The 25,254-nt window shown below is 41.9% G+C and overlaps 1 protein-coding gene across 1 annotated transcript; it reads right to left on the bottom strand.

The window, feature by feature from the left end:
• Window positions 1–8: 8 nt before the first annotated feature.
• col17a1b (collagen, type XVII, alpha 1b) lies at window positions 9–25,254 on the bottom strand. The gene is made up of 56 exons (XM_070977797.1): window positions 25,137–25,254; window positions 23,849–23,913; window positions 21,615–21,665; window positions 21,357–21,464; window positions 19,845–20,132; window positions 19,652–19,708; window positions 19,477–19,512; window positions 19,313–19,363; window positions 17,122–17,268; window positions 16,140–16,703; window positions 15,933–16,016; window positions 15,762–15,824; window positions 15,500–15,658; window positions 14,787–14,879; window positions 14,653–14,697; window positions 14,426–14,569; window positions 12,153–12,932; window positions 12,018–12,068; window positions 11,890–11,907; window positions 11,733–11,759; window positions 11,559–11,621; window positions 11,358–11,462; window positions 11,190–11,243; window positions 10,308–10,343; window positions 10,130–10,183; window positions 9,985–10,020; window positions 9,866–9,901; window positions 9,712–9,774; window positions 9,246–9,281; window positions 8,996–9,067; window positions 8,866–8,892; window positions 8,708–8,743; window positions 8,570–8,605; window positions 8,402–8,482; window positions 8,217–8,252; window positions 8,028–8,120; window positions 7,263–7,343; window positions 7,113–7,163; window positions 6,931–6,990; window positions 6,789–6,848; window positions 6,657–6,683; window positions 6,489–6,548; window positions 6,273–6,359; window positions 6,103–6,141; window positions 5,858–5,974; window positions 5,646–5,768; window positions 5,452–5,562; window positions 5,113–5,247; window positions 4,910–5,023; window positions 4,599–4,778; window positions 3,056–3,205; window positions 2,710–2,949; window positions 2,357–2,521; window positions 2,136–2,216; window positions 1,963–2,046; window positions 9–1,865 (listed from the first exon to the last, which is right to left on the bottom strand). The coding sequence occupies exons 2-56, from the start codon at window positions 23,901–23,903 to the stop codon at window positions 1,810–1,812; spliced, it is 5,706 nt and encodes a 1,901-aa protein (XP_070833898.1). The 5' UTR covers window positions 23,904–23,913; window positions 25,137–25,254; the 3' UTR covers window positions 9–1,809.

Raw genomic sequence — 25,254 nt, 5'->3', positions numbered from 1 at the left:
GTGGTCTCACAAACAAATGCTTTTGTTGTGAAGACAAATGAATATTAAAGGAATGTAAAGCTGTTGATTTGCACTGTTTTGCCGCTTGAGCTGAAGAAAAAAATATGCAGTAGTGAGCTGTCGATGTGTTTTTGACAGCGAGTCTCCTTTGTCTCACCCAGGCCTATTCAAACTCCAGACTGACTGAGTCATTTCAACATGTTTTTTTACTCATTATTTGACTTTTTTTTTAAACGTGCCCTTAGTATTTTACGACCACATCTAGTTTTCTAAACATGTACTCCTGATGTATTGATGCTATAATCGCTCTTTTCGGTGAGCCTTTCCTCTTCTTGAGACCAGTGTTGTATGAGAGGTAAAATGCTGTATCTGTAACTGTGTGAGCTTGGACGTGTGAGGAGATGTCCATCGCTGTATTTTATGAGCAAAGTGTTGACGGTTCACAAAAAGAGACGTACTTCAAGGTAACCTGATACGTTTCTTTTGCCACATCAGTGCATGTTATCATTTCTGTATGCTGACATTAACATTGACTAGTGTTTTGTCATGAATGCTGGATTTTTATTGGGGTTATTGGAGACTGTGTCTTGTGAATTACACCATACGCCCCGTAGATTTCAAATATTTTTTTATTTCGTTAAGTTACAGCATTTTGATGTGTCGACCACTTGTCATTCTACCACAATGAATATTCTTAGTATATGCAGTTTTTGATGTCAGATCAAATGTATTTAAAGTGTCTTTATAAATGGACATTTTTCTTTTTGTTGTAAATAAAATATTGACTGTTTATTTGACATTGGAAACTCCATGAGTGACATTTTTATTTTAGTCATGCAAATATCAAGACTCACAAGTCCAAAAATAGATTTATTTGCATGTCTTTCAGATTCAGACGGATCAAATGTCAATAAGCTCAATCATGTCAAACATAATGTGGGAACATTTTATAATTTAATCTTTCCAACACTTAAAGAAAATATATCATTTTCAGTGCGCTCTCATACAAAAATATACACTCCAATCAGTCATTTGTTAGTGATTATCTGAGTCTCTTTCTCTCAACCATTTTTTTTTTACCTACCTTAAAATCAGTCTGTAAATCAGTCCTGACTGCAACAACATTTACTTTGACCCTCGTCCCCACCTGCTGCACACCTGACCCTCACCCTGACTGGGGCTGTGTCAGGTTCAGATAATGCTGCTTTATATGTTCGAAATGTTTTGTATGGGGGTGAATGGATGAATGCCAGGGGTCTTAAAGGCCAGACGCTGCCTCGATTTATGTGGCTAATCTGACAGAATGAAACATTGAAGGGTTACGTTGACACCACATTTAACACTCATATAGTCCTCAATACAATATAATCCTCAAAAGACAATGAATAAAAAAAAAAGTACACCAGACACTCAAGTTACACAAGCCGTGGGAGAAGATGCAAAGTGCAATTAAAGCATCAGCTACTTACTGCTTAAAAATAGATATTCTCTTAAACAAAGCTGCCCCTGGAAAAAGTTTGAATGCAAGCATCTACTGAGCAAAGTAAACATTTTACACCCACATGTAAAAAAAAAAGACGTCTGTGTCAAAAACACTGACCAGCAGCTAAATTCATTTCTCTGCTGAAGCTGTTTTAAAGAGACTGATGCATTTTTTGGCCACTTTTATTTTCTCAAGTTGTCCTCTGACTTCTCTACAAATGGCAAGAATAAGGAGCATTTTTGACTACTTGCATTGCTACAGATGAACCTAAAAAAAAAAGATGAGTAAAAATGAAATGTGACATGACCCAGTAGTATGTTAAGCCTTTAGCCACCGACGGCCTGACGGCGGTGCTTCTTATGACGACCGACCACTTTGTTGTCTGCAGTGGATGAAAGAAAATGGTGAAATCGTGAGTTACATGTTATGTAATGCTGGACATCTTCGACGTGGTTTGACAACATTTTGACTGAGGTTACCTGCATCCCTCTTCTGCAGTCTGTGTGGAACTTGGACAGTGTATGACCCTGGTAGTCCTGGTAAACCAGGGCGTCCTGGATCACCTGTAAACACACAAAACTTGTGTCAGTCATGCCACTAAAACATTACTCTGGAAAACATGCAGCGTTTCATCAGCTCTGTTTAAATGTACCCTTGTCTCCTTTGGGTCCTGGGTACCCTCTGTCTCCCTTTGGTCCGGGGCCTCCTGGAGGGCCGGCGATGGTGCCATAGGCTGTGCAAGAGCAAAGGCGCAGATTCAGTCATGATGAAGCAACATTTTCCAGCAACGCTTACATAAGTCTGGATAGTTTTCCACTGCTGTGAGATTGAACTTGATACAGTATGTGGAAAGTCATAACTGTGTCTGCTCACTTCTGAAGAAGTTCATGAGGTCAGCTGTGACATTGCCGTAGGCACCGATGACGCGGCTTTGGCCAGCTGGTCCTGGAGGCCCAGGGGGACCAGGGGGGCCTTGAATCGCTCTTACATTCGTCTTCCAAGGACCCTCAACCAGATAGTCCTGCAGCAGGCCTTGATCTAGAGGAGGGTCGTGATATCAAAGTACTGTAGAGATACTTGTGTGGCCAAACAAAACTAATTAAAAACATCATTGTTAGCCATTATAACTCACTGAATCCACAGCAATGCATTATGGGAACTGTAGTTAGAGCATATTGACCAACTAAGTGAGTAAAATCTCGGTTTGACAGCTGTAATGGACTCACTCTTGATGTAGTCTGTGACTTTCAATGCGACGTTGGAGTAGTCCAGTGTCTCAGCGAGCCTGCTGTGGTCCATGTCTCTGCGCTCCGAGCCGTAGCGAGAGTTGCCCTGAGAGGTGCCCTGAGAGTAGCTCTGGCTCTGCGTGTAGCCATGGACGTAACCCGGCTCTCCACGCTCTCCTTTCTGACCCCTTGGTCCTGGAGGCCCTGGAGGTCCAACGATGGTACGACGAATATTGTCGCCTGAAAAACAAAAGTTCATTTCACATTTAAGTTATGGAGGTTCTGTTTGACAACACAAACTGATCGCATGTTTTCAGTCTGTCTGTGTGGGATGTCAGCAGCTCACTGGTCAGATACTCCTGAACTTCAGCACGGATGCTCTCCCGAGGGAAGTTTCCACTGTAGGAAACTGATCCGCTGTAACCACCTGGTTGGCCTGGTGGTCCCTGAGGACCTTGAGGACCAGGAGGACCGGGAAGACCTCTGAACCCAGAGCCTGAGAAAGATTCAGTTCAAAGTTAAAGTCATTCTAAGTGCACAGCAGGATGAGGAAACCTTGGGTAGCCCCATTTAGGTTAACAGCATCAGACAAACAGTCAGAACAACCACAGAAGTGAATTAACGCCTCTCTTGCTGAACGTTAAGCTACATAAAGTTTGGCTTTAATAATGGAATGTTGTGTTACATCACAATAAAGATAACCTCAGAACCATCAGCTATTATCTGATGATGATTTAGCCTCTGGGAGCAACGGCCAATGTTTTGGGGCTTCCGGTGTAGCCAGCGGATATCCGGAGAACAGATAACGGATATCCTGGCCAAGACTTCCTCTTCTGTGTGTGTTGGCCATTGTTTACAGTCTGATTAACAGCTTGAGAATGGAGTTGGAGTTGAGAGAGACCACGTGTACGACTGGATTGTTTCACATGTACAAGGTTTACCAAAAAAAGCTAAATTGTAGTCAGATGATAGCCGATGGGTTCTGAGATTGAATCAGGTCAATGTGTTCTCCAAAGGCTGCTCAAATGTGATTGGCCAATTCAACTGGAACTACAGATGGACTATAAATGGAAACCAGAATGCTTCCTCCACCAAACTCTTGTCCCTTGCCTACAGATTCTGCATTCATATGCAGATTTGTGTTTATAGAGAATACATTAAAGAGAGCTCCAGGGTGGGTCGGTGCACTGTGAAGTCACTGTGGGGTGTGGTTACAGGTGTACATAATAAGATTTGGAGATTTTATTCATGGATGGATGAGAGGTTCAAATGCAGATGGAGCCTGAAAATGTAAATGTTGAGGGATGGAACTGATTTGAAACAGTCTGTTTTGACAGATTGGTCTGGGCTTGAATAAAACATGGTGTACTGGACATGACAAACTGGAAACTATTGTTACAGTATTAACACAAGTCTGCAGCATGAACTGTTTGAGGCTGATATGAAGCATTTCCACGATCATTTTCAGGGTTTTTTTGTGTTTTTTTTTCCTCCTGTTGGAAGCAAACACACTGGAAGTGCATGTGCGAACACATCACCTTTGGTTTATGTTTACAACAAATTCAAATTTGTTTAGCCACATGTTCATAAATATTTAATCCGGTTTTCAGTAAATATTCTCTCAGGGAAGCAGATATGATGATAATTAATGTTTGGATGTACATTTCCTTTCACACAGTTTAATAACATTGGTTGTAGGTTGTGGTTTCCATTCAGTGAAATGGTGTGTACAAGACGTGCCTGGGTCATATTTAACTGACGAGTTTTATTTGTTGTAAGATCTCACATGACATTTGCTATGTGAATCTTAGCCATCGCATTAGCTGTTGTAAGAATAAGTATTAGCAGTGACTTTTTATACATTGTGTTCGTCTTTCTGTCAGACTCACCCTGCAGGTAACGCTGAATCTCCTCCAAGCTGTGACCACGACCTCCCGACCCGTAGACAGTGGCAGAGGCGACTCCTGGTGGTCCCTGAGGACCAGGGGGGCCAGGCTGCCCTGGGATACCAGGAGGACCAGGAGGACCGTGTTGCACGGCAGAGTTAATCCATGAGCGGAAGTCTGAATCTAGGTAGATGAAAGTAGGATGAAGATGACGAGTGAGTGACTAACTTTTCACTGTTGTTGGAGAAAGTGTGATTAGCTTTCCAGGTGAAACAATGCCAGTGTCTGTTGATGGAAAAATAAAATAAAATTACTTCTCATCAATGAAGAATAGTCAATTGTAGCGGTAGAAAAGCCCCCTGCACCAGAAGCCCCAGGAGGACCAGGTGGACCGGGTGGACCGGGTGGACCTCTAGCAACCCCTCTGTCTGAAAATGACAATAAAAGCAGTTTGATTGGATTTAGTCCAGACTCCACTCCAGAGTTATCGTTTTCTGTTAGTGCAACCTGTGCTCACCATTCATGATATTGAAGACATATCTGGAGATCTCTTCTACATTGTAACTGCTTGAAACTCCCACCGATGATCCTGGTGGTCCTGGTGGTCCTTGTGGTCCTGGTGGTCCAGCCAAATATCTCCTCACTTCATCTCCTACGCAGAACACAACAGAGAGACATAGTTTAGGCCGGGGCTTCCTCTGAAAAACTCAGTCCTCAAACTTGTTTGTCTTCACAATGAAAAGAGAAGAAGTTGAAGAGTTTACAAAGACAGTGAACTGTAAATATCTGGAGTGCAACATGGATAATATTTATATCTAATACCATTTGGCTCAGCTAAAATATGTATCATACTCACTCTGAAGCATGGTAATGAGAGCATTGATTGTCAGGGAACCAGAGCCAGGTCCAGGAGGACCAGGTGGTCCTGGAGGACCCTGAACACTGTTGCCGAAGCCTGAGCCTGAACCTGCAATTGCACATCAAAGTTAACGGTGCCCCCTTCTGCTATAGTTGTATCAAGATAACATCAGGGGAAAAGAGCAGGCTTACGTTGGATGTATGCAATGACTCGAGTGGCAATGTCGTCCATAGAGCCTGAGAAGCTTCCAGGGATTCCTGGAGGTCCAGGTGGGCCTGGAGGTCCAGGGGTTCCAGACTGCAGACTGCGTCTACCTGCACAGGACACATGAAACATGTTCAGCCTCTCCTCTGTCCCTCTGACAGCCTGTGAGTTTGTGAGCTTGCTTCAGAAAAACTCTTACTCAGATAGTCGCTGATGTACTGGTGCATCTCACTAGAGGAAGTGGAGGAACCTGGAAGGCCTGGAGGACCAGCAGGACCTGGGGGACCAGGAGGACCTTGGGAGACTGAGAGTGAGCCTGAGGAAAGACGTTAGGTAGAGTTAAACGTTGAAGCCATTCTTAACTAGTTGAGATTAAAAAAAAAAAAAACTTCACGTTGCGTATTTTTAATTGGAGTTTGGATAATAATTATGATTTTTTTCTACCTCTTGAAGAACCGGGGAGACCAGGAGATCCAGTGTCCCCTGAGAAATGATGAACAACAACAAAAGCATGATCTTCATGTAACACACAGGGAAATACAGTGTTTATTCTGAAAGACAGACAATGAATCACTGACAACATTCACAGATTCTGTAAGTGTTCATGGGTTTACCTTTAAATCCTTGTGGACCCTGGGGTCCAGGTGGCCCTGGTGGACCTGGTGGTCCAGGGATCCCGTGTCCCCCTGAATACGTCGACACTGTACAGAAAAAACAAATATACAGTTGTACATTAAGCCCGCACATCCTCAGCGCTTGAGGTTATTGCAAATGTGTCTTTCTAAAATCACTGTAATGTGACGCAGTCTGATCTGTGTTTGGAGGCTGACCTCTCTCAGAGCTTCCTGGTCTTCCTGGGCTGCCTGGCACACCTGGCTGGCCTGGTTCACCTGAGACGCACATGATATATCACAGTTATTTATGTTGGGAAGGCTCACAACTATCTATGAGTGATTTAAAAAAAGATGGATGCACACATATTAAAGAAAGACAATTACCTTGGTATCCTCTTGGTCCAGGCAAACCTAAAATAACGATGGACATGTTACAATAAAGTACTACTTAAACTATAAGAGAGGACGTTTCTTTAAACGAGGCAAACATAAGAGATCTTCACAGAATCTGATCACCTTGAGATCCTTTAAGCCCAGGAGGCCCGGGTGGTCCTGGTGGTCCGGGGTAAGACGTTCCTGAAGGAGAAGCATTGTTGAAATGTTGCTGTTCATTACATGTCAAACCACATCCAGACAGAGCACGAGTTTTGGATCATACCAGAGCTGGATGCATATCCTGTGTCTCCTTTGTCTCCCTTAGGTCCTGGTCTTCCGTAACCTATAGAGCAGAAAAGATTGATATGAAGAGAGGATGAGCTTCACGTAAAAAAACAAACACACCACACGATCCACTCAGAGTCCGTGCTTGAAACAGTGGATTTAATGAGCTTAAATACTTGCCTGGCTCACCTGGGGGTCCAGGTGGTCCTGGAGGTCCTTGTCTTGAATCTCCTGATGAAAACATTTTTTAAACAGATCATTCTCAGATGCTGTCAAACAAATCATCAAAATCCTTTAAAGATGATAGCTTTGACGATGTGTCTTATTTACCTGGACGTCCAGGAGGACCTGGTGGGCCGGGTGGACCGGGTTGGCCAATCAGATTTGAGGATCCACTGGAGCTAAACTGGCCTAAAAGAGAAACATACATTTGAGTCACAAAAGTATGCTGCTCTGTGGAGGAGGATGAACCAGGCTAAAGGTGTAGTACAGTGCAATTTCTGTTTTATTTGGCTGAACAGCGGCCCCTGTGGTCACAAATGGAAACTGCAGGATAAAAGGTAAATACTAACATGTCGTTAACAGCAGGGGGAGGGAGTAGTGTCATCAAACTGACTTTGTAATGTAATTTTTCTTATTCCCTAACATTAGCCACCACAAGCTACCAGAGTAATAATAATCTAATGACATATCATAGATATATCAACAGTCACAGAAGTCATTTTTCTGCATTGAGTACTTTTACTTTCATTTTTGTGCTTTTACTGAAGTAGGATTGTAGATGCAGGACTTTTACTAGTAACCAAGTATTTTCAGTGTGGTATTAGTACTTTTACTTAAGTGAAGGATCTGAATACTTCCTCCACCACTGCAGCTACTGGCATCAAAATATTTGTGTGCTGAACTGGGTTTCGTATGAATTCAACTTTTCATTTGCAGCATGAAGAGTGTGTTATTTATTTTCCTCTCAAAAGTCACATAGTCTCACTTTAATTATGTTCTGCAGGAGATAATGTTACACCACGGATGCAGCAGGTTATTTCTTGCCTCTAAATGCTGAATGCCTTAGAGCAAACCAGTTAAAAAAGCACTTACTCTCAGCTCTGGTTGAGCTTATACTTTCAGTCGTTCTCACTGTTATTCCTGGTTCTCCCTGCTCTCCCTTATATCCTCTGTCACCTTTAGGACCTGTGAAGACACACAAAATGCATAATATGAGGTTTCAAGGCCAGCATATTTGAATATAAGAAATTTCCTTTAGGGCCAAAAAAACAAAACACCTACCAGTTTGGCCAGGCAGACCAGCAGGGCCAATGGGACCTGAGGAGGCAAATCAATAAAGACTATAAAACATACAAAAGTGATGTGTATTGCTACTACTGATATGGTACCACTGAGGGCTGAGATGGAAGATATGCAGAATGTCGGGGACATCATCTGGCTACTTTGCGGACTTTAAAAGTTCAGACCTGATAATCCTGGGGGCCCTGCAGGGCCAGGAGGACCAGCAGGCCCAGGTGGTCCTGGGATGGCAACAGAAGAGGAGCCGGCTGGAAAGTAAAAAGTCAGAAGAGGTCAGATATACCAAAACTGTTGTCTAATGCATTGAAATCTAAGAGTTTATCAACTTCTGTTACCTGCACTGATGACTCGTCCTGGTGCACCTGTGTCACCTAAAACAGATACATGCTATCAGATGCAGACTAACAGTACAAAACACATAAAATGTTAGAAAGGAGAAGGCCCTCAAGGGAGCTGGAGTTTAGCAGCTGTACCTTTGCCTCCAGGTTGTCCTGGATTTCCTGGTATCCCTAAAAGTAAAAAGATAACAATGTTTTTAGTGTTGTGAACATTAAAAGCAAAGGATGTACATGCAAACTGCAGAATTAAAAATAAAAGTACAACATGTGCTGTATTAATAGTAGAGTGGTACCTGGTGGTCCTTGAAGCCCTGGTCCTCCTACAGAGGGGAAAATATGATTAATACATCATGTCATATTATCCACTCATGGTAATTTTAATATAGCTGAGGATCAAGTTTCATAACTCCAGGCTCAGTTTACCTGGAAGTCCATTATCTCCGGGAGGCCCAGCAGGACCTCTGAGTCCAGGGGGCCCAGCAGATCCACGGTCACCTGAGGGCCAAAAATAAAAATAGAATTTATAAGGATTTTTTCTTTTTAATGCATCTGAAATCCTAAATGTTTTGAAGGAGAAGGAAAGCTTTGTTTTTGGCTTGGACTCTCGTACATTCTTGAGTTGTGTAATGTGTAATTCTCGTTAAATGTCAACTTTATACAATGACTCGCTCACCTCTGGATCCTTTTTGACCATCAATTCCAGACAAGCCTGATGACATAAAAACAAAGAAAACACAAACATGATATTGAATATTGATCCATAAGACACTCTTAAAAAACAATCTTTTGTTGTTATGTTTATTTTCAGTGTCTGTTATTCCTCTAATGAGCAGTAGGGGGAGCACAAGAGGCTTTATGAGCAGACGCTTCTCTGCTGCCCTCTGGTGGATTTAGTTATTTAATACTCTCTACTGCCACACTGAAATCAGTTGTAATCAAGGTTATTATAGCTAACTAATGTTTAACTCGAAACTACATTCCATTTGCTGGTGACTTTTTTTGTTTGTTTTTGTTGACCTTATTCCATTGCAAGCACAATGAATAGTTCTAACTCTGCCAGAAAGCCAAAAAGAAGAATACTATAATCCAAGTGTGTGAGAATCAGTTAATGATCTGAGACTGGAGGTCCTAAAACTCACCCATTGACCCTTTGGATCCTTTCTCTCCAGCTGATCCAGGCAGACCTGGTAAACCAGCTTCACCTGAGGAGTGATACATTGAGGTTAGGAAACTGTATAGAGTATATAACACGCCAATCTGACAGCTTTAAATATAGTTTTATGCTGAACTGACCTTGCAGACCTCTGAGACCTTTGTCACCAGGTTCACCTGAGAAAAACATGAATTAAACCAGTTAGAAACAATCATTGACCCCACAAGTCCTATTAAAATCTGAAGCAGTCACAACAAACCTTTAGCTCCTTGAAATCCATTAAGCCCTCTGTCACCTGCAGAGTGACAACAGTGACTGTGAGTAACATTATAGTATAAAAAATAAACTAAACGAACTATGCATTTCACTGTATTTAGCAGCCGAACAATGTCCATGTAACCCACCTTTAGACCCTGGCAGCCCTGCCTCTCCACGGAAACCTTGAGGACCTGGTTGACCTACAACAAAACAGTTCATGTAGAATGTCAGGGATTCAGCTGAGGCACTGCCAACAGTAGTTTCAGCAGCTGCTGGTAATAATATTCAGCTAAGTGTGTGCTTTTGGAACAGGGAGAAACTGACCGGGTGGTCCAGAAAGCCCGGGAATTCCAGGTGCACCTAGAACAGGGATGAATAATTATTACAAAGGAAAATCACTGTTTCACGAGAACAGTACATTCACCTTTGGACACCTTAAAAAATATGCAAAATAAACAAACAAAACGCTAACAGTGGAATTAAAGAATTGACACAATAGTGTAAAAGTGGGAACTGACAAATGCAGTAATGTGCAAAGATACATATATGTGTACTTATACATAAATGCTACAGTTTCAGAATATTTAAAGGCACAATTGAACAGCACTGAGTGTGTCTTTCTTTCCTGATTTGAGGTTTAAATGAGTTACTTCTATTATAAACAGGAACAATGGACAGCAACCGTTAGAGCATTACATTTATGAGGAGGGATGGGACACAGAACATATCTTTGTGAAGCATTGTTACCTGCTGAAACAGTGAATTAATGCTGTTCTTGTCCTTGTAATTTAAATAATCCTCAGAGAGCAATTCAGAGAAAAGCTTTTTCACACTGATCAGCCATCGCATGCACAAACGTCCATGTTGTGGTGTTTTCTCCGTAAAAGCAGCAGGAGTTTAATCATTTGGGGTGTTTTTATTCCTATGTGTCTACGTCCATAGACATATGTTTATGGTCTGTGTCGTAGCAGAGATCTTGTTTGCTTTTCACTTAATTATGTGCAGGCTTTAGCAGCAACCTGCCTCTATGCTGCCACCTGGTGCTGTTTGTTGTTCATACATCACAAGCTAATAAACCGTTAAAGGTGCACCTTTTCTCAAAGGTATTTTCATATGAAAACACTGGCAAATTAGAGGTTTTCATTTGTTGTTTATGTAAATATGTAAAGAAAATGAAGGACTGGGAGTTATGCTCAGTGATCTCACCTTTTGGTCCGATAGATCCTGCAGGCCCAGGAACTCCAGCATCTCCAGGAGAACCTACATAAACCAAACACATGAGATCCTGAAGTGACACAATCAAGAAAAACGCGGAGCTTTTAGTATCACTGATAAACACAAAAGCTCTGACACTGCTGGGAATCTGAGCCATACCTTTATCACCCTTTGGTCCAAAGCCTGAAGGTCCTGGCTCCCCTCTGGGGCCAGCTGGGCCCTCACGACCCCTGATACCTGGTAGCCCATCCAGTCCATGATCACCTGATCAGACATTTACATACAGATAAAATGTGTCACTCGAAATAAACCAGCCAGTGCTCTTGCACCATGTAGTTTGAACTGAGGCGCTCTCTATACCTTGGCTTCCTTTCTGTCCTTTAGGACCCTCAGGGCCTGCATGTCCCATCGGACCTGGAGCACCTGAGGTCAAAGGTCACAGTCAGTAAATGACATTATGATAGCACATAATAGTGCTCAGAAAATATAAAATACTGGTAATGAGAAAGGAAAACATGATTCATCATTCCTCACCTGGAATTCCGATGAAACCAGCATCTCCTGTGACGAGTGAAACAAACATTTGATTGTGATGAGAGACGACAGACATATTGAAATACACCCGATCTACAGAACTACAACTGAAAAATCTGGGAAAGACTTCTGCAAGTAAGAGAATTCGTTCCCCAACCTTTAGGTCCAGTGTCCCCTGAAAAGAACAGAAAAAACATGAATGAATAAAAATTCATTACAGCTCATGCTGATTAACTGGAGAAAGGCGGCTTACAGTTTATTAAAGAAATGAAGTGTGAATTTCACCTTTGGGTCCAGGCAGTCCTCTCTCTCCCTGCACTGAGGATGCTAGAAAACCTGAGACAGAGGACAACAGTTCAGTGAACTTGACTGTAGTGTGTGTGTGTTTGTGTGTGTAAGTTGATGTAGTAAGTGTCATACCTCTGAATGCCTGTGATTGGATTTCATTTCTCAACATGTGGCCAATCATCAGCTGAAGAGCAGCGCTGTCTATGTGTCCTCCACTCACACCGGTCCCGAAGCCAGCACCACCATTGAGGCTGGTACCACCAGCACTGCCAGCACTGAAACTGGTTCCAGAACTGCTTGTACTGCCATGGAAACTGGTACCATGAGCAGTGCCGGCACCACCACTGAAACCGGTACCACCAGCACTGCCAGCACCACCACTGAAACCAGTACCAGCACTGCCAGCACCACCACTGACACCGGTACCACCAGCACTGCCAGCACCACCACTGACACCGGTACCACCAGCACTGCCAGTAGCGCCACTGAAACCAGTACCACCAGCACCGGCAGCACCACCACTGAAACCGGTACCACTAGCACTGCTGGAACTGCCGCTGAAACTGGTACCAGCGCTGCCTGCGCTGCCGCTGAAGCTGGTGCCGGCACCTCCAGCACGAGCCCCACCGGCCCCACTGGTGCCTGTACCACCACCTGTAATGCTGAGGTCTATGTCATTGCCACCACTGGAACCACCGCCAGCACCGGCAATTGCAATTCGTGTTTTGGAGCCTCCACCTCCACCTCCAGCACCCAGGTGTAGCGTGTTGTCAGTGTGGCTGCCTCCTCCACTGTCCAAATTGGTGTCGATGGCGTTGGAAGAACCTGACAGCCGACTGGTACGAGCAGCAGCGACCGAGGACTCGGCCTCCAGGGTAGCCACTCGATTCTTCAGCTTTCTCACATCCTCAGCTGAGAAAGAGACATCAAAATTTGATGAGTTGCACATATGAGGAGCACACATTTAGGCTGTGATATGATGATGATATGCACTGTGACATGAGAGAGACAACAGAAATAATGAATATAACACTGTAAACTAATCTGTTTGAATGGGGCAGGGGTGCATTTGGGTGAGCGGCCTACAAAAATCACAGATCAAAGCCAAGAACTCCAGTCCTCATTACTTAATGTGTAGATTAATGTTAACTTCAGGGTCCAAATGAATGGACATTCAATTATCTTATAGTTCTACCCTCATTAAGCCTCTCTTTGAACTGTACACATCTGTATGCCTGTTCTGCCGTTCAGTAGCTGCTAACCTCCGCACCTCACGCTGCCAAAAGCTCATTGCTAAAAACCAAACAGTCTAAGTAACACAATCATTTTCTTTTGTAAGGTACGTAAACTTCAGTACAGAGCAGCATGCAGTCAGTTAACAAGCTGTGGGCTCCAACTTTCAGCCTACATTTTGGCAAACTGGCATCATTAAAAGTAAGCCGGATTAGCTATTAGCAGTTCCTGTGTGAAATGTACCCTAAAATATACAGACAACTTTCACTGGATTACTTTGATACTGAAGGAATCTTAAAATCATAGAGATTCTCAGGCAGGTTCTGTAGTTGCAGTTGTTCTGTCCTCCTCTTTGAATCCTAAGCAGATTTTTTGGACGTTAATTCACCACGAACATCATGACACTGATGTCCTTGGAAAGTTTAAGTCACGCTGAATCTAAAAATATGAGTCTCGGGTCTGTGTGTTCAGATTTGAGTTACAAGACAGTCATTTCACAAACCGTAACTATTCAATTCACATTTAATTTAACACGTAATATGCAAAATACAAAGATTTTATGGATCTATGTACCTTTAACCCACCACAGAGTGCAGTTACACTGACAGCTGTACATTGTGTGCTTTCTGACTATGATACCAAAGTGAACCTGAAGACAGTAAATACACCAGATGTACTGCACAGGATCAGTTAACTGCTCATTAGGATTTTGTGTACACATGCTTACATAGAAGTAAATCCATTAAATGAGAGGTTATTCAAGGTATTTTTTTTTTTATTGCATTTTTGTAAGGAAAAATCCAAATCAACTCTACTTCTGCAGGAAAACAAACTAGAGTCTCTGATGTCATCAAGTAGCAATTTCTGGAGCTGCTCCACTGACAATGAATGCCAGACCGACTTTATGGCAGTGAGACAGTACCCACAGATCAAGTTTCCAGGGAAAGGAGTACATTTACTGCCTCGCCGCTCTTAGCAGGCCTGTGAAATAATGCTCACCAGCCTGTAAAAGCTGAAACACACATTTTATTGGCGCAAAGACGGTCACTCCCACTCGCTTCATTGCAGAGCAGCTGCACAGAGTCCTCTCACGACCCCTGAGGTTTTATCTTCGGTGGGAGATTTCTATCTTTCCCCATTAAATCTCGTAATGTTGTGTAAGTTGACCGTACCCAGTGCAATGAGCCCAAAGAGGAGTCCCAGCAGGAGCAGGGAGAGGAGGAGAAGACCCAGCAGCCATTTCCACCAGGAGCAACAGGAGTCGGAGCAGCAGCACAGTCCTCCACCTCCGAAGATGCCGCTGTCTCTGTGAATCTCTGACGACGGAGCACAGAGTCAAATCCTCACTTTCAAACACTCACCATCATGTAAACATCAACATCCATGCAATCAAAAATACCTGCATAGGTGGCTTTGTCTTTCATCACAACTCCAGATGATCCATCTGATGAAGAAATAACAAACAGCAGTGATTTAGTTTTAGAATCAAAACCATTTTTTGTTATTTTATTGATGTTTTTAACAAACACTCACAGTAAGAGTTTCCTGTCTCCGTCTTCAGTGGCATCGTCTCACTGTAGCTTGAAATAAGTTTCTCTTTCTTTATTGAATCTCCCGACAGTGAGCCTGTAAAATTAAGCGCTTTTTAAACCATTTTTACCGCATTTATTTTTTTACAGGCATAAAAACAGCACACAATATCAAAATATAGTGGACAATATTATGATACAATACAGTTATACACACAGAGAAAGAACTTCAACCCATACCAACAAATCAAAAACAAAAAAATGAAACAAAAAAAGTACGTTATGAAGCAAATATCTTCAATTTAAAGATAGAAGAATAAAAAAAATGTCAATAATTCCTGTTTATAAGCAAGATGCTCTGCTTGCAGAGGGTCACTAAGATTAGGACAATTAAAACCATTAAAAAAAAAATGCAATTCAATTCAGGTGAATTGGCTTTTGTATTAAAAAACAGAAATGTTGGACTGAAGTTGAGACGGGATGAGAGGACTGTGCAGATCCAGGAGGCTGACACTTAGTCAACAAGACTTCACGTCCATTAACAGCCTCCAAGAGACCAGTATCAAGGTTTCATGGTATACTATTATGTGAAAATGGAACAGGTATATTTTCTAAATATGCTTTACTTGTTGTGAGTCAGAAAGTGTTAAGAAACCTCATCAAGGTGGGAGAAAATTCAGAGTTTGTCCAGAAGGGGGCAGTAGGTCTCTGACTAACCTCCTCCTACATGAACACTGGAGCCGCTGGTGAACTGCTTTCCGCTGTCTTTGGCCAATATGAGCATCTCTGTGTCCCTCCTAGCTGGAACGTTCTCCTTTTCAGAGATCAGGAACTTGTAGTCTTTCTTATAAGTATCATCGGTTTGGGATCTAGTGGCTGACAACAACAGGAAGAGACAGACAGTCAGGAATCCTTTCAGAATAGTTTTGACTGTGATGACTTGGGGGGAAAGGGGGAATTTAAGCTATTGTGGACTTACTTGTAGAGACTCCAGTGCTGACGACACCACCACCATTTGACAAGTTCTTTTGAACGCCATAACCTGTAAATACACACATATACGGACGTAGATAAAGACTTCCGTACAGTCAGCAAGATGCTGTTTTGAGTGCAGAGTGTGTCGGGATATTGATGAAGCTTGCTGATGTACCTCCCAGGTTGGCGTTTACATTGGCTCCGCTGGTGGTGAGCACACTGCCAGAGGTGGGAGCCAGATTATTCTGAAAGCCGTAAACTGTAAACAAGAGATGCACACAAGGGGAAAAAAAGTGTTTGTTTAATTATTTATTTACATTACAAACAAGACCACATTTCACCTGCAGGTAACAGGTAATATCCACTGGACGTTTGGTCTCACCTGACAGGGATGAGGGTGAGGTGAGGCCAACCGGCGAGGAGCCTCCCGGCATGTTGTTGGTGTTGGTCTGGTAGGTGTAGCTGCTGGCATTGCCATTGACCACCGTGGTGGAGGAGGAGGGCAGCGTGGAGGTGGACCAAGAGAAAGATGGAAGTATAGTATCCAGCGTGTCATACTGGCCTGATCTCACACTGCTGTCGTACTGGCCTGATTTCAAACTCATGTCATACTGTCCTGACTTCACACCAGTATCATACTGGCCTGATTTCAGACTGCCATCATACAGGCTTGATTTCACACCAGTATCATATTGACCTGATTTCAGACTGCCACTATACATGCTTGATTTCACACCAGTGTCATACTGGCCTGATTTCAGACTGCCACTATACATGCTTGATTTCACACCAGTGTCATACTGGCCTGATTTCAAACTTATATCGTACTGGCCTGATTTTACACCAGTATCAAACTGCTCAGATGCCAGACCAGTATCATACAGGCCTGACGCATCAATGGTGTGGAAACCATCTGATCTTACACCAGAACCAAATGAAGTTGAAACTGCAAGAGAAAAAAGACACAAAGAAAAAAAAATCTGTCAATAATATTCTCTCCAATGCACATTTTGACCTGTTTCCAAAGTTGAGACTTTCTTAATGCATTAAGACATGAACCAATATTCAAGTTTTATTATGTGTATGTAGAATATGTAATAATGCTTAGATATTTTCCTCATTGTCCAAAATGTCCAAAAGGAGTCTGTCAGGATTCTGGACATACTCTAACTGTGGTATGTGTTGTCTGAGATCAAAGGATCTATCTTTCTGGAAACCAGATGCTTAGCTCTGTGAGTCTGTGAATGTAACATAATACACGAGAGGCATGAAGTGAGGCCATTTTAAACCACATAGGAGGGAGACAAGGTGTCTATGCATCTTCAGTATGTGCATATACGATTTACTCTGGTAAGGGTATGTACCCGACTGAGAGGCCACAGAGACGGTCTTGGTTTCCACGCTGGCTTTTTTAGGGACAGGCAGGGTGATGGAAGTGTTGGAGGAGCGAGTGGGGCTGACACTGCAGGAGCGTCCCTTCAGCAACTTCTTCACGTCATCCAGCTCCGTCCCTGCAAAACCACAGTCGCACAAACAATGCTCAACAAATACAATCCTCAATGAGAAGTATTGTACTTTACTCAGTTACATTTACTGCAGTCATACTGTAGAGCTGCAACTACAGAAGCAGTGGAAGTTAAAAAAAAAAAAAAAGAAGAAGAAGAAGAAGAAGAAGATTGAAATTGTCATGCTGGATAGCAACACACAAGTTTATAGTCCATAAATTTCATGCTCTTTAGGCTAATACAGACTATTCCCTCAGGCAATGTGAATGTGAGAAAAACAAAACAAAACAGTATCTACAAATGAAATGTGTTCTTTCAGCTTTGTTGTTGTGTCAATAGTTTAAGAAAATAAACTTAATTCTTATTATTTTCTGTCCATATAACTTACAGTAGCTTAAATATATCTGTTGTGCTAAGTCTGTCTGTCTAAGTTGCCTATTAATATTTATATTGAGATAATACATTAATTAACAATTTAATGCATTTAAGTATGTGATTTAAAATAACTTGAATTAAAAAAAAAAAAAAAAACACCAAATCACATGAAATTGCATAAAGCCAAAAGCTGAGACGGCAGCTGCTGTTATCTGCTAAGCTAGTTAGCTTTAGCAGGAGTTTAGCTAGCTGGGTTTTCCTTTTCTCTGCTGTGATTACATTTACTACTGCCTCAAATGTGGAACAAATGACTGAATAACCCAAATTTTTCAATTACACATAACAGCTAGGGGGAAATCAAGGTAACTAAGCAAATTTAGCTTTTAGCTAGGGCTAGCCATGGCATCTCGCATGTTAGTTTTAGCTTAATACAGCTGTCAGAATCAGAAATATAAGTCTAAAAGTGGCCATAACTCACAATAAGTATTTTCAGTTTTAAGCACACGTGAGTGATAATACTTGTTCATTTAATTGAGAGAAAATTTTGACAGTTCAGGACTTTTACTTATAATGGAATATTTTCATCAGTGGTGAGAAATATTGAGGTTTTTTTAACTTGAGTAAAAGTGAGCACTGTAAAAATATTGTGTTACAAGTGCCGCATCCTAAGTCCTGCATTCATAACTTTACTTTTGTAGAGGTACATACTCTAAATATTAGCAGCAGAATTTGCTTTAGGTATAAAAGTAAAACATAGAGGGGTGCAGTCAGACTGCCTGATTAATGTATTAGTATTACTGATGCATCAGTTCTAATAATGCAGCTGGTGGAGGGGGGACTAATTCTAATAACTTTATATACTGCAAGGTAGTTTGATCTGTCACAGTGCATCACACAATGTGGTAAACCTGATATGAACCTCATATAAAGTAGCATAAAATAGAAAGTATAAATGCCTCAATATTGTACAGTGATTGAGTAAAAGTACTGAATTACATTCCACTTCTGGCTTTTGCATTGCTGGACTGCAACTCAAGTAAAAGCACTAAACTTCTTCTACCACTGCTGAAAGTAAAGCTCTGTAATGTGACACCCAGCTGAGGGGGGGTTAAGAATGGCTAACTGTTAAAAAAAAATGTGGATTAAACTATCGCAGTTATACACTTTAATCAGCAGGGGGAGCATTAAACTTCTGCAAATCTCCAGTTCTTTTTTCCTTCAAATGGGAGGTGGTGCAAACAGTGACTCATGTGTGCCATTGTTGCCACCACAGATCTGCCCCTTAACTTCTTCCCCACATGCGCACAATGCAAACAAACTCATGATCCTCATTGTTTAAGTCTCACCCCTTCCTTTTTGCTGATGTGCTGTATGTCTCCTGTGTGGGGGAGCTGCACATGTGTTACTGATTGAAATTTCATGGAGGCAAACATGCATGTGAGAGGTGGAGGAGGAGTAGGAATGTCCTATGTATGATATGCTGAACACTGAGCCAAAGCATTTGACAGCAACATAATTCAAAAATCATACTGCCCCAAAATAAAAATCCCCCCAAAAATCTTTCACTATCCAACTGGTTCTCTGAATGAACAGACTCAAATAAAGATGCTTTGTTGCTTTATGAGGGATTACATAACCAACAGCAAATGGATCAATGTGTCTCAAGTGGTCTTACATCTGCAGGTGGTGGGAGAGGCACTTTGTAATCTGGCTCTGATCTCGCTCTCTGGAAAACACACAATAGACAAAGGCATCCCAATTTAATAAAACTAAAACCCGGACAATCCAGAGTCAGATGGTGCAGAAATAATGAGGAGAGGAGGGGAAAAAAATGGAAACCTCTGCTTTCGCTCCTCCCTCTGGTGGTGCTGGAGCCTGCAAAGAAAACAGACAAAAAAGAAAGGAGGAAAAAAAAAACATAAATACACACACAGACATATTATGAGGATAAAGCTGGAAAAACACTGTTCAATCAGAAAGTATATAAACCCACACAGGTCTCACTCTCACTTACAATAGATTCCATAATCTTTGCGTGTAAATTCTGGAGAGGAATTAGCACTGGAACTTCCTAGAAGAAAACACAATAACAGCAGAAATGTTAACAGCACCCTCATGCACGACGGCTTCCTTCTCTTTTTCGAGCTTCAGTTTTCGGCACCCCTGATGCCAGCTGGGCAGCGCTTGGTTTATGAACAGGATCTCACCATCATAACCTCCTGAGCGGCTGGATATGTTCTTCCTCTCCCGGAAAACTGGCGACAGGCCGCCTGATGAGCCAGCAGTCTGCGCTCTCCTGGCACCACCCGACGAGCTGGACCTGACCTTTGACACCGAGCTCACGAGATAGCTTCCTCCTCCTCCTCCTCCTCCTCCACCTCCGTAACCATCTCCGTCTATGTAGCCCCCCCCTCCATCGCCTCCCCCTGAGGAGTCTCCACCATGGTAAACTCCCGAGGATGAGCTGTAGCCGCTGGTGTTCACACCTACAGAAGCTGGAGGGATGATGCATGCGTGTTATTTTTGATTTCCTGCAACTGTATCCTCTCTGCAGCGAGAATAAACAAACTGGAATATGCCTGAGTCACATGAAGGTGACCTAAACGCAGCAGTATGACATTTTGTAGACAGTTCTGAGACAGTGGTTTGTGTTTAATCAGTTGTGTCAATCAGCAAAAACTGACCCAGGTTAATACTGATCTATTATTGTAAACTTTACTCTCCATACATGTTGTTTCACAATTACCTGCAGGCAAATTTCAATTTCAATTTTGTACCAATCAAACACTGATAATTAGAACCAAATTACCCAGGTCTTCCGGGGAAAGTTCAGATGAATTAACAGTTATGCATTAGTTGCTTGCATGGAAATTTCGGGAAGTTATGGGTAGTGGTGGAGGAAGGATTCAGATCTGTAAAGGTACTCTGCTGTTATTTTCTAGAATAACTGAATGACAGGTGGGTTTCTAAAAATGTCAACACAACTACACACAGCTGACAGTGAGACAGTGAGTAACAATAATAATAATAATAATAATAATAATAATAATAATAATAATAATGTAACACATTTTTATAAAGCTACACATATTCACCATTAACTAGCTGCCTATTAGCATACATATTAGTAGCATAATGGCTCTTTATTAGTCATTATAAAGCATTTATTTATGCCTTATTCTAGGGCTTAGAGGGTGATTAAGGGTTAGGTTATAAAGATCCTAATTAATGTACAACAATCTCCTTACCTACTTAGGCCGTAATAAGGAGATTATTGAGGGAAAACTCTTAGTCAGTGGCCTGGTAATTGTAGAAAATGTTCAGAATTTAGAATAAGGCATTAATAAGTGCTTTACAATGACCAATAAAGAGCTTATATGCTATCAATATGCATGGTAAGAAGCAACTAGTTAATGGTGAATATGTGTAGTTTAATATAAAGCAAATGTGGACTTATGTACAGTACTTTCAAACTATCTTGATCATCAACGATAAAATGCTAAGCTAAATTACCTAAAGAAACCAAATACTTCCTCCAGCACTGCCTGGAAAGTTTTTAAAATTGTGAAGTGAAACGACACACAAATCCCTGAAGTAAAAATCACTGTTTCTTTCTACTGGGGGTTAAAAGTATGACGTTCAACATCTTGAAACCTGTCCAGAAGACACAAAGCCACAACTTCCCAAATTGTGGACCATGAGTGGAAATTTGCTCTCACATGAAGTGAAATAAGTTCCACTGCTGCTCTGGGTTAAGACATTCTTCTCCAAGCCCAGCCCTCCAGCACTGCTGGACATATTCCTGTGATTTGATCCGCTGGTTCCCTCTAGCAACGAGAAGACACACAGCAAAACAAGGAGAAGCTGTTACTCATCGGGTGCTTCCTTTAGAACCGCTCGGCTATAATTATTGTATCATGCATTTAGTTGACTGCCGATAAATAAAGCAAGCGTGAGTGGAGGAAGGAGACACTCACTTGGTGGTAGAGAAGTCAGCCTGGTCGTGGAGGTTATAGTTTCTGTCACAACTGATAGCACATAAAAAGATGGACAGTCATTACTCTGTGCAGCTCCTGGCACTTATCTGCAGCAAGCGATGTGATTGCAGCTTCTATATGTTAGTGCTAAATGGCGGGCGTTGACTGGGGTGTTGAATGACTGACATGGTGATCATTTTTACGCGTCCTTAATTTGACTTTGATTCATTGACAGCGTTGGTGGGTTTACCGCCACTGCGGTGCAGTCGGGAGAGCGTCAGTTCCACCTTCTAATATAGGGATTATGAGCAGTAAATAATGGCTTTATATGTCAGCTTTGAGCATTATTAAGAACGACATTTGGGTTAACATTTACAATTAGTAGCCAATGGATTAGTATCATTATACTCATTAATGACTATCTTTTGTTGATGATTTATTCAACAGTGAAACTCTAAATGTTGTTCTTCATTGTCCTATAAATGAGCAGCTTTGTAAATCATTTATTATCTATTAATAAAGCCATTGGTTGCAACTTATAATAAACCTTAACAAACCCTTTATTAGGAAGTGGTACCAACATTTCTGAATGCTAAGTGGCACCAAGTGCTTCTGTTTAGGTAGTTTACTCAAACTCAAATTCAGGTTATTTTTGACAATCGCATAAATTCTTGTCAAAACGAACAAAAAACTCATAAATCGCAGATGAGATTAAAACAAACAAGCGAGAGCTTTGCTGTTTACTTTGAAAAAAACTTCTCAGCACAGGACACACTTATTTTAGATTTTCCGGAGCTTTCAGCCAAATCTCAAGGCCTTCATTTGCGGATAGAGTTTGCTTAGTTGTCGTGGATACAGTTTACTTGTTGTGATGAGACGTCAGTCCGGATTAACAACAAAACCATCTCCATGAATGCTCCGGGAAATTTCCAGTAAGTGGATCTTTGTGCTCCGATTCTTTAGGACTTTTTCCAGCATTGCTGATGAAGCTTCAGTCTCTGTGCTGTGAACTTAGTTATGCTTAGGCGTCATTGTCTCACTTAACATGAAAATGTATTTCAGTCCCTTTCAAGGCAGAGGCTGAATATGAACAATGTGTGAGAATGAAGTTTGTGTAAATCATTCATGTCATGTTTATAATGAACTGGGTAAAGATAATTGGCACTAATGACAGCTGTCTTCCACTAGGAGGCACCTTGTTCGGCAGCTCCAGCCTGTTGAGTTTTACTGGATTCTGTTATAGATAATGTAAATTCCAGTTCAATTTCATGCTGCCTCCCTGCTCCTTTCCTCCTCCTCCTCCTCCTCCTCCTCCTCCTCCTCCTCCTCCTCCTTCCTTTTAGGGGTTTTCAGGGTCAAGGCTAAAAACCAGAGGTGATCATGCTTTTGTTGCTGTCACTCCTTGACTTTGGGACAGCCTTGAAAAAGAAGCCAAATGGGTCCATAAAAAGCATCTTAAAACTCACTTGTTTTGGCTTTTTAATTATCTTTTTCAAAACTTTTTTCTTTCTCGTTCTTTTCTCTCTTCTGTGAAGCACTTTGTAACCACTGGTTTGAGAAGACACAAAGTTTACTAACTAACTTTTAGGAGCGACACATAAAACAAGAGAAGAACATGGGGACCGCATTCAGCTGATTACATGTTTGTCTCAGTTAGCGTCAAACATGTAATTAGGCGTTCCTTGACCTCGTGTCACAAGTCGTTCGGCCAAGACGAGCCGTCCTTCTGCATTCAGCTATGACTACTGGAGGAAAACCCGGAGGATGACTTACACCCTGAGCCCTCAGAGCGAGCGAGGAACAGGGGTGGAAACCCGAGAGCAGTGAAGGCATACCATGATGTTAGTAAGCCCCCAGAAGAGAGACGAAAGCATCACCCAGGAAAGTAAGAGCAGAAGACTTTACACTACCCCAATCTGCCAGCTTTTAAATGAGGAATAACATTTTTATGTCTATTGCCAAAATCAGTTCTGTGGAAATGGGAAAAGAGAGTTTTTGGTTGTTGTTGTTTTTTTTTTTAAGACTTTGAGCACTATAAATGAGACTCCATTGTGTCACCTCCATTGTGATGGAGCGGCCAGAGATCTCTAAAACTAAATCTGCATTTACCTACAGTGAAGCGTGAAAAAGTGGGGTTTTTGTGTGTGTGGCTGATTCGGTCAAACCAACGCTTTAGGTTTTGTTTTTTCGGTGACTTTGTCTCAAAACTTCATAAATAAATTCAGAAATCTCACCCTTTTCTTCTGTCAAGCCTCCTGAGAAGTCCATCTGTCTCGTTAACTCGTCCATCCCATTTTATCTGGTGAGATGATGATAAAGTGTTGACCACGGTCATACATACGCTGTCCCAACTGCGGTTAGAAGTTTCATCTTTGACTTTAAAGTGTGGTCAAATGGCATTTTAGCAAAGATTCGGTGGGAAAAATGTCCCAAGTTATGCCGGGCATGATGCGGGTTAAAGACCAAGCGACTTTTGTCTGATGTTTACTCCATAAAACTTCATGCCAACGATGATAATGACATCACATCAGTCTCATGATCATACTTTAAAAGCCACAATGTCATACTTCAGTAGATACTTGAACAACCAGCTTTTAATTAACTGGAGACAGAACTTCTGCAGCAAGCCCAAGATAGATCAGATCACACTCAACTCTCACCTACACTCCATTTCAAGACAAACGACTCTCCAGACACATCGAAATCTCATGGGGATCATGGCTACTGCAAGAAAGGCTGCAGAAACTAATGCATCATCCATAGATTTCAATAGACTTTGTATTCATTTTATGTCTTTGGAGACCAAACCAACAAAAGAACAAAAGAGGGGATCACTGCACAGCTCTGAAAGACCATCCCCTCACCACACCCTGCCAGCCAGGGACATTTAACAACATGTGCTTCATGTGCTGCACAGAAAAGCAGAAACACTCTTTCCTCATAAGTTTTTCCCTTTCCTCCACTTCTCAGAAAAGCAAAAATATGAGTGGATATCAACAAAAGCAACATTTCTAAACACATCTACAACTTCCATAAAGTTTGCACAAACCTCTCTTTTAAGGGCTGTAACTGATCTCTGCACAGCACATATAAAAGGCTGCTGTCACATAAAGCTGGTGCTTCTGCTCGGCAAGGTCCTGCAGTATATTTAGAGGGATGTAAATAGCGCAGCAAAAGTACATGTAAAACTATCCTGAGATCACTCTAACAGGCTAATTATATAGATACCACCTGCAGAAAAATCATCCCGAAAAACCCCCCACTGCATTTTACAGACAAGTTGAGAGGTATCTGTAATGTTTTTCCCCACAGGAATACAGAGGACACCAAGCAAAGCCAATAAATCCAAACTATAAAGAAAAGGAAAAAGAGCTTGACAGCCCATCACCAAACTCCAGAGTGCAGTTAGTGCAGAGATGCAACAGACACGTGGGAAGAGACCCTCACCATCCAACATAAACAAGTTAAACATAAAGGAAAAGTCTCCAAGTTATTCCAGTGCCTGCTGTTAAATCTCCATACCTTCAGTCAGCTCGAACAACAATCTATCAAACTCCGATTCCTCTCAAGATGGACCGACTGATCCTCGGGAGGAATAACGTGTTCAAATGAAGCTGACGCGCCGTGGAGGGATGTTCTT

The sequence above is a fragment of the Chaetodon trifascialis genome, chromosome 13, assembly GCF_039877785.1.
Source record: "Chaetodon trifascialis isolate fChaTrf1 chromosome 13, fChaTrf1.hap1, whole genome shotgun sequence".
NCBI lineage: Eukaryota > Metazoa > Chordata > Actinopteri > Chaetodontiformes > Chaetodontidae > Chaetodon > Chaetodon trifascialis.
This window is presented reverse-complemented; position numbering and strand designations above follow the sequence as displayed.

What these genes read in the sequence shown, in the direction of transcription:
- col17a1b (XM_070977797.1), bottom strand. Translation starts at nt 23,903, where the DNA reads ATGGACGAGTTAACGAGACAGATGGACTTCTCAGGAGGCTTGACAGAA. An exon ending in CTTTGGGCTCATTGCACTGG is followed by an intron (nt 12,933 to 14,425) that starts GTACGGTCAACT and finishes TCTCTTTCTCAG; the next exon opens with CTGAGGATGTGAGAAAGCTG. An exon ending in TGGACCCCCAGGTGAGCCAG is followed by an intron (nt 6,991 to 7,112) that starts GCAAGTATTTAA and finishes TCTGCTCTATAG; the next exon opens with GTTACGGAAGACCAGGACCT.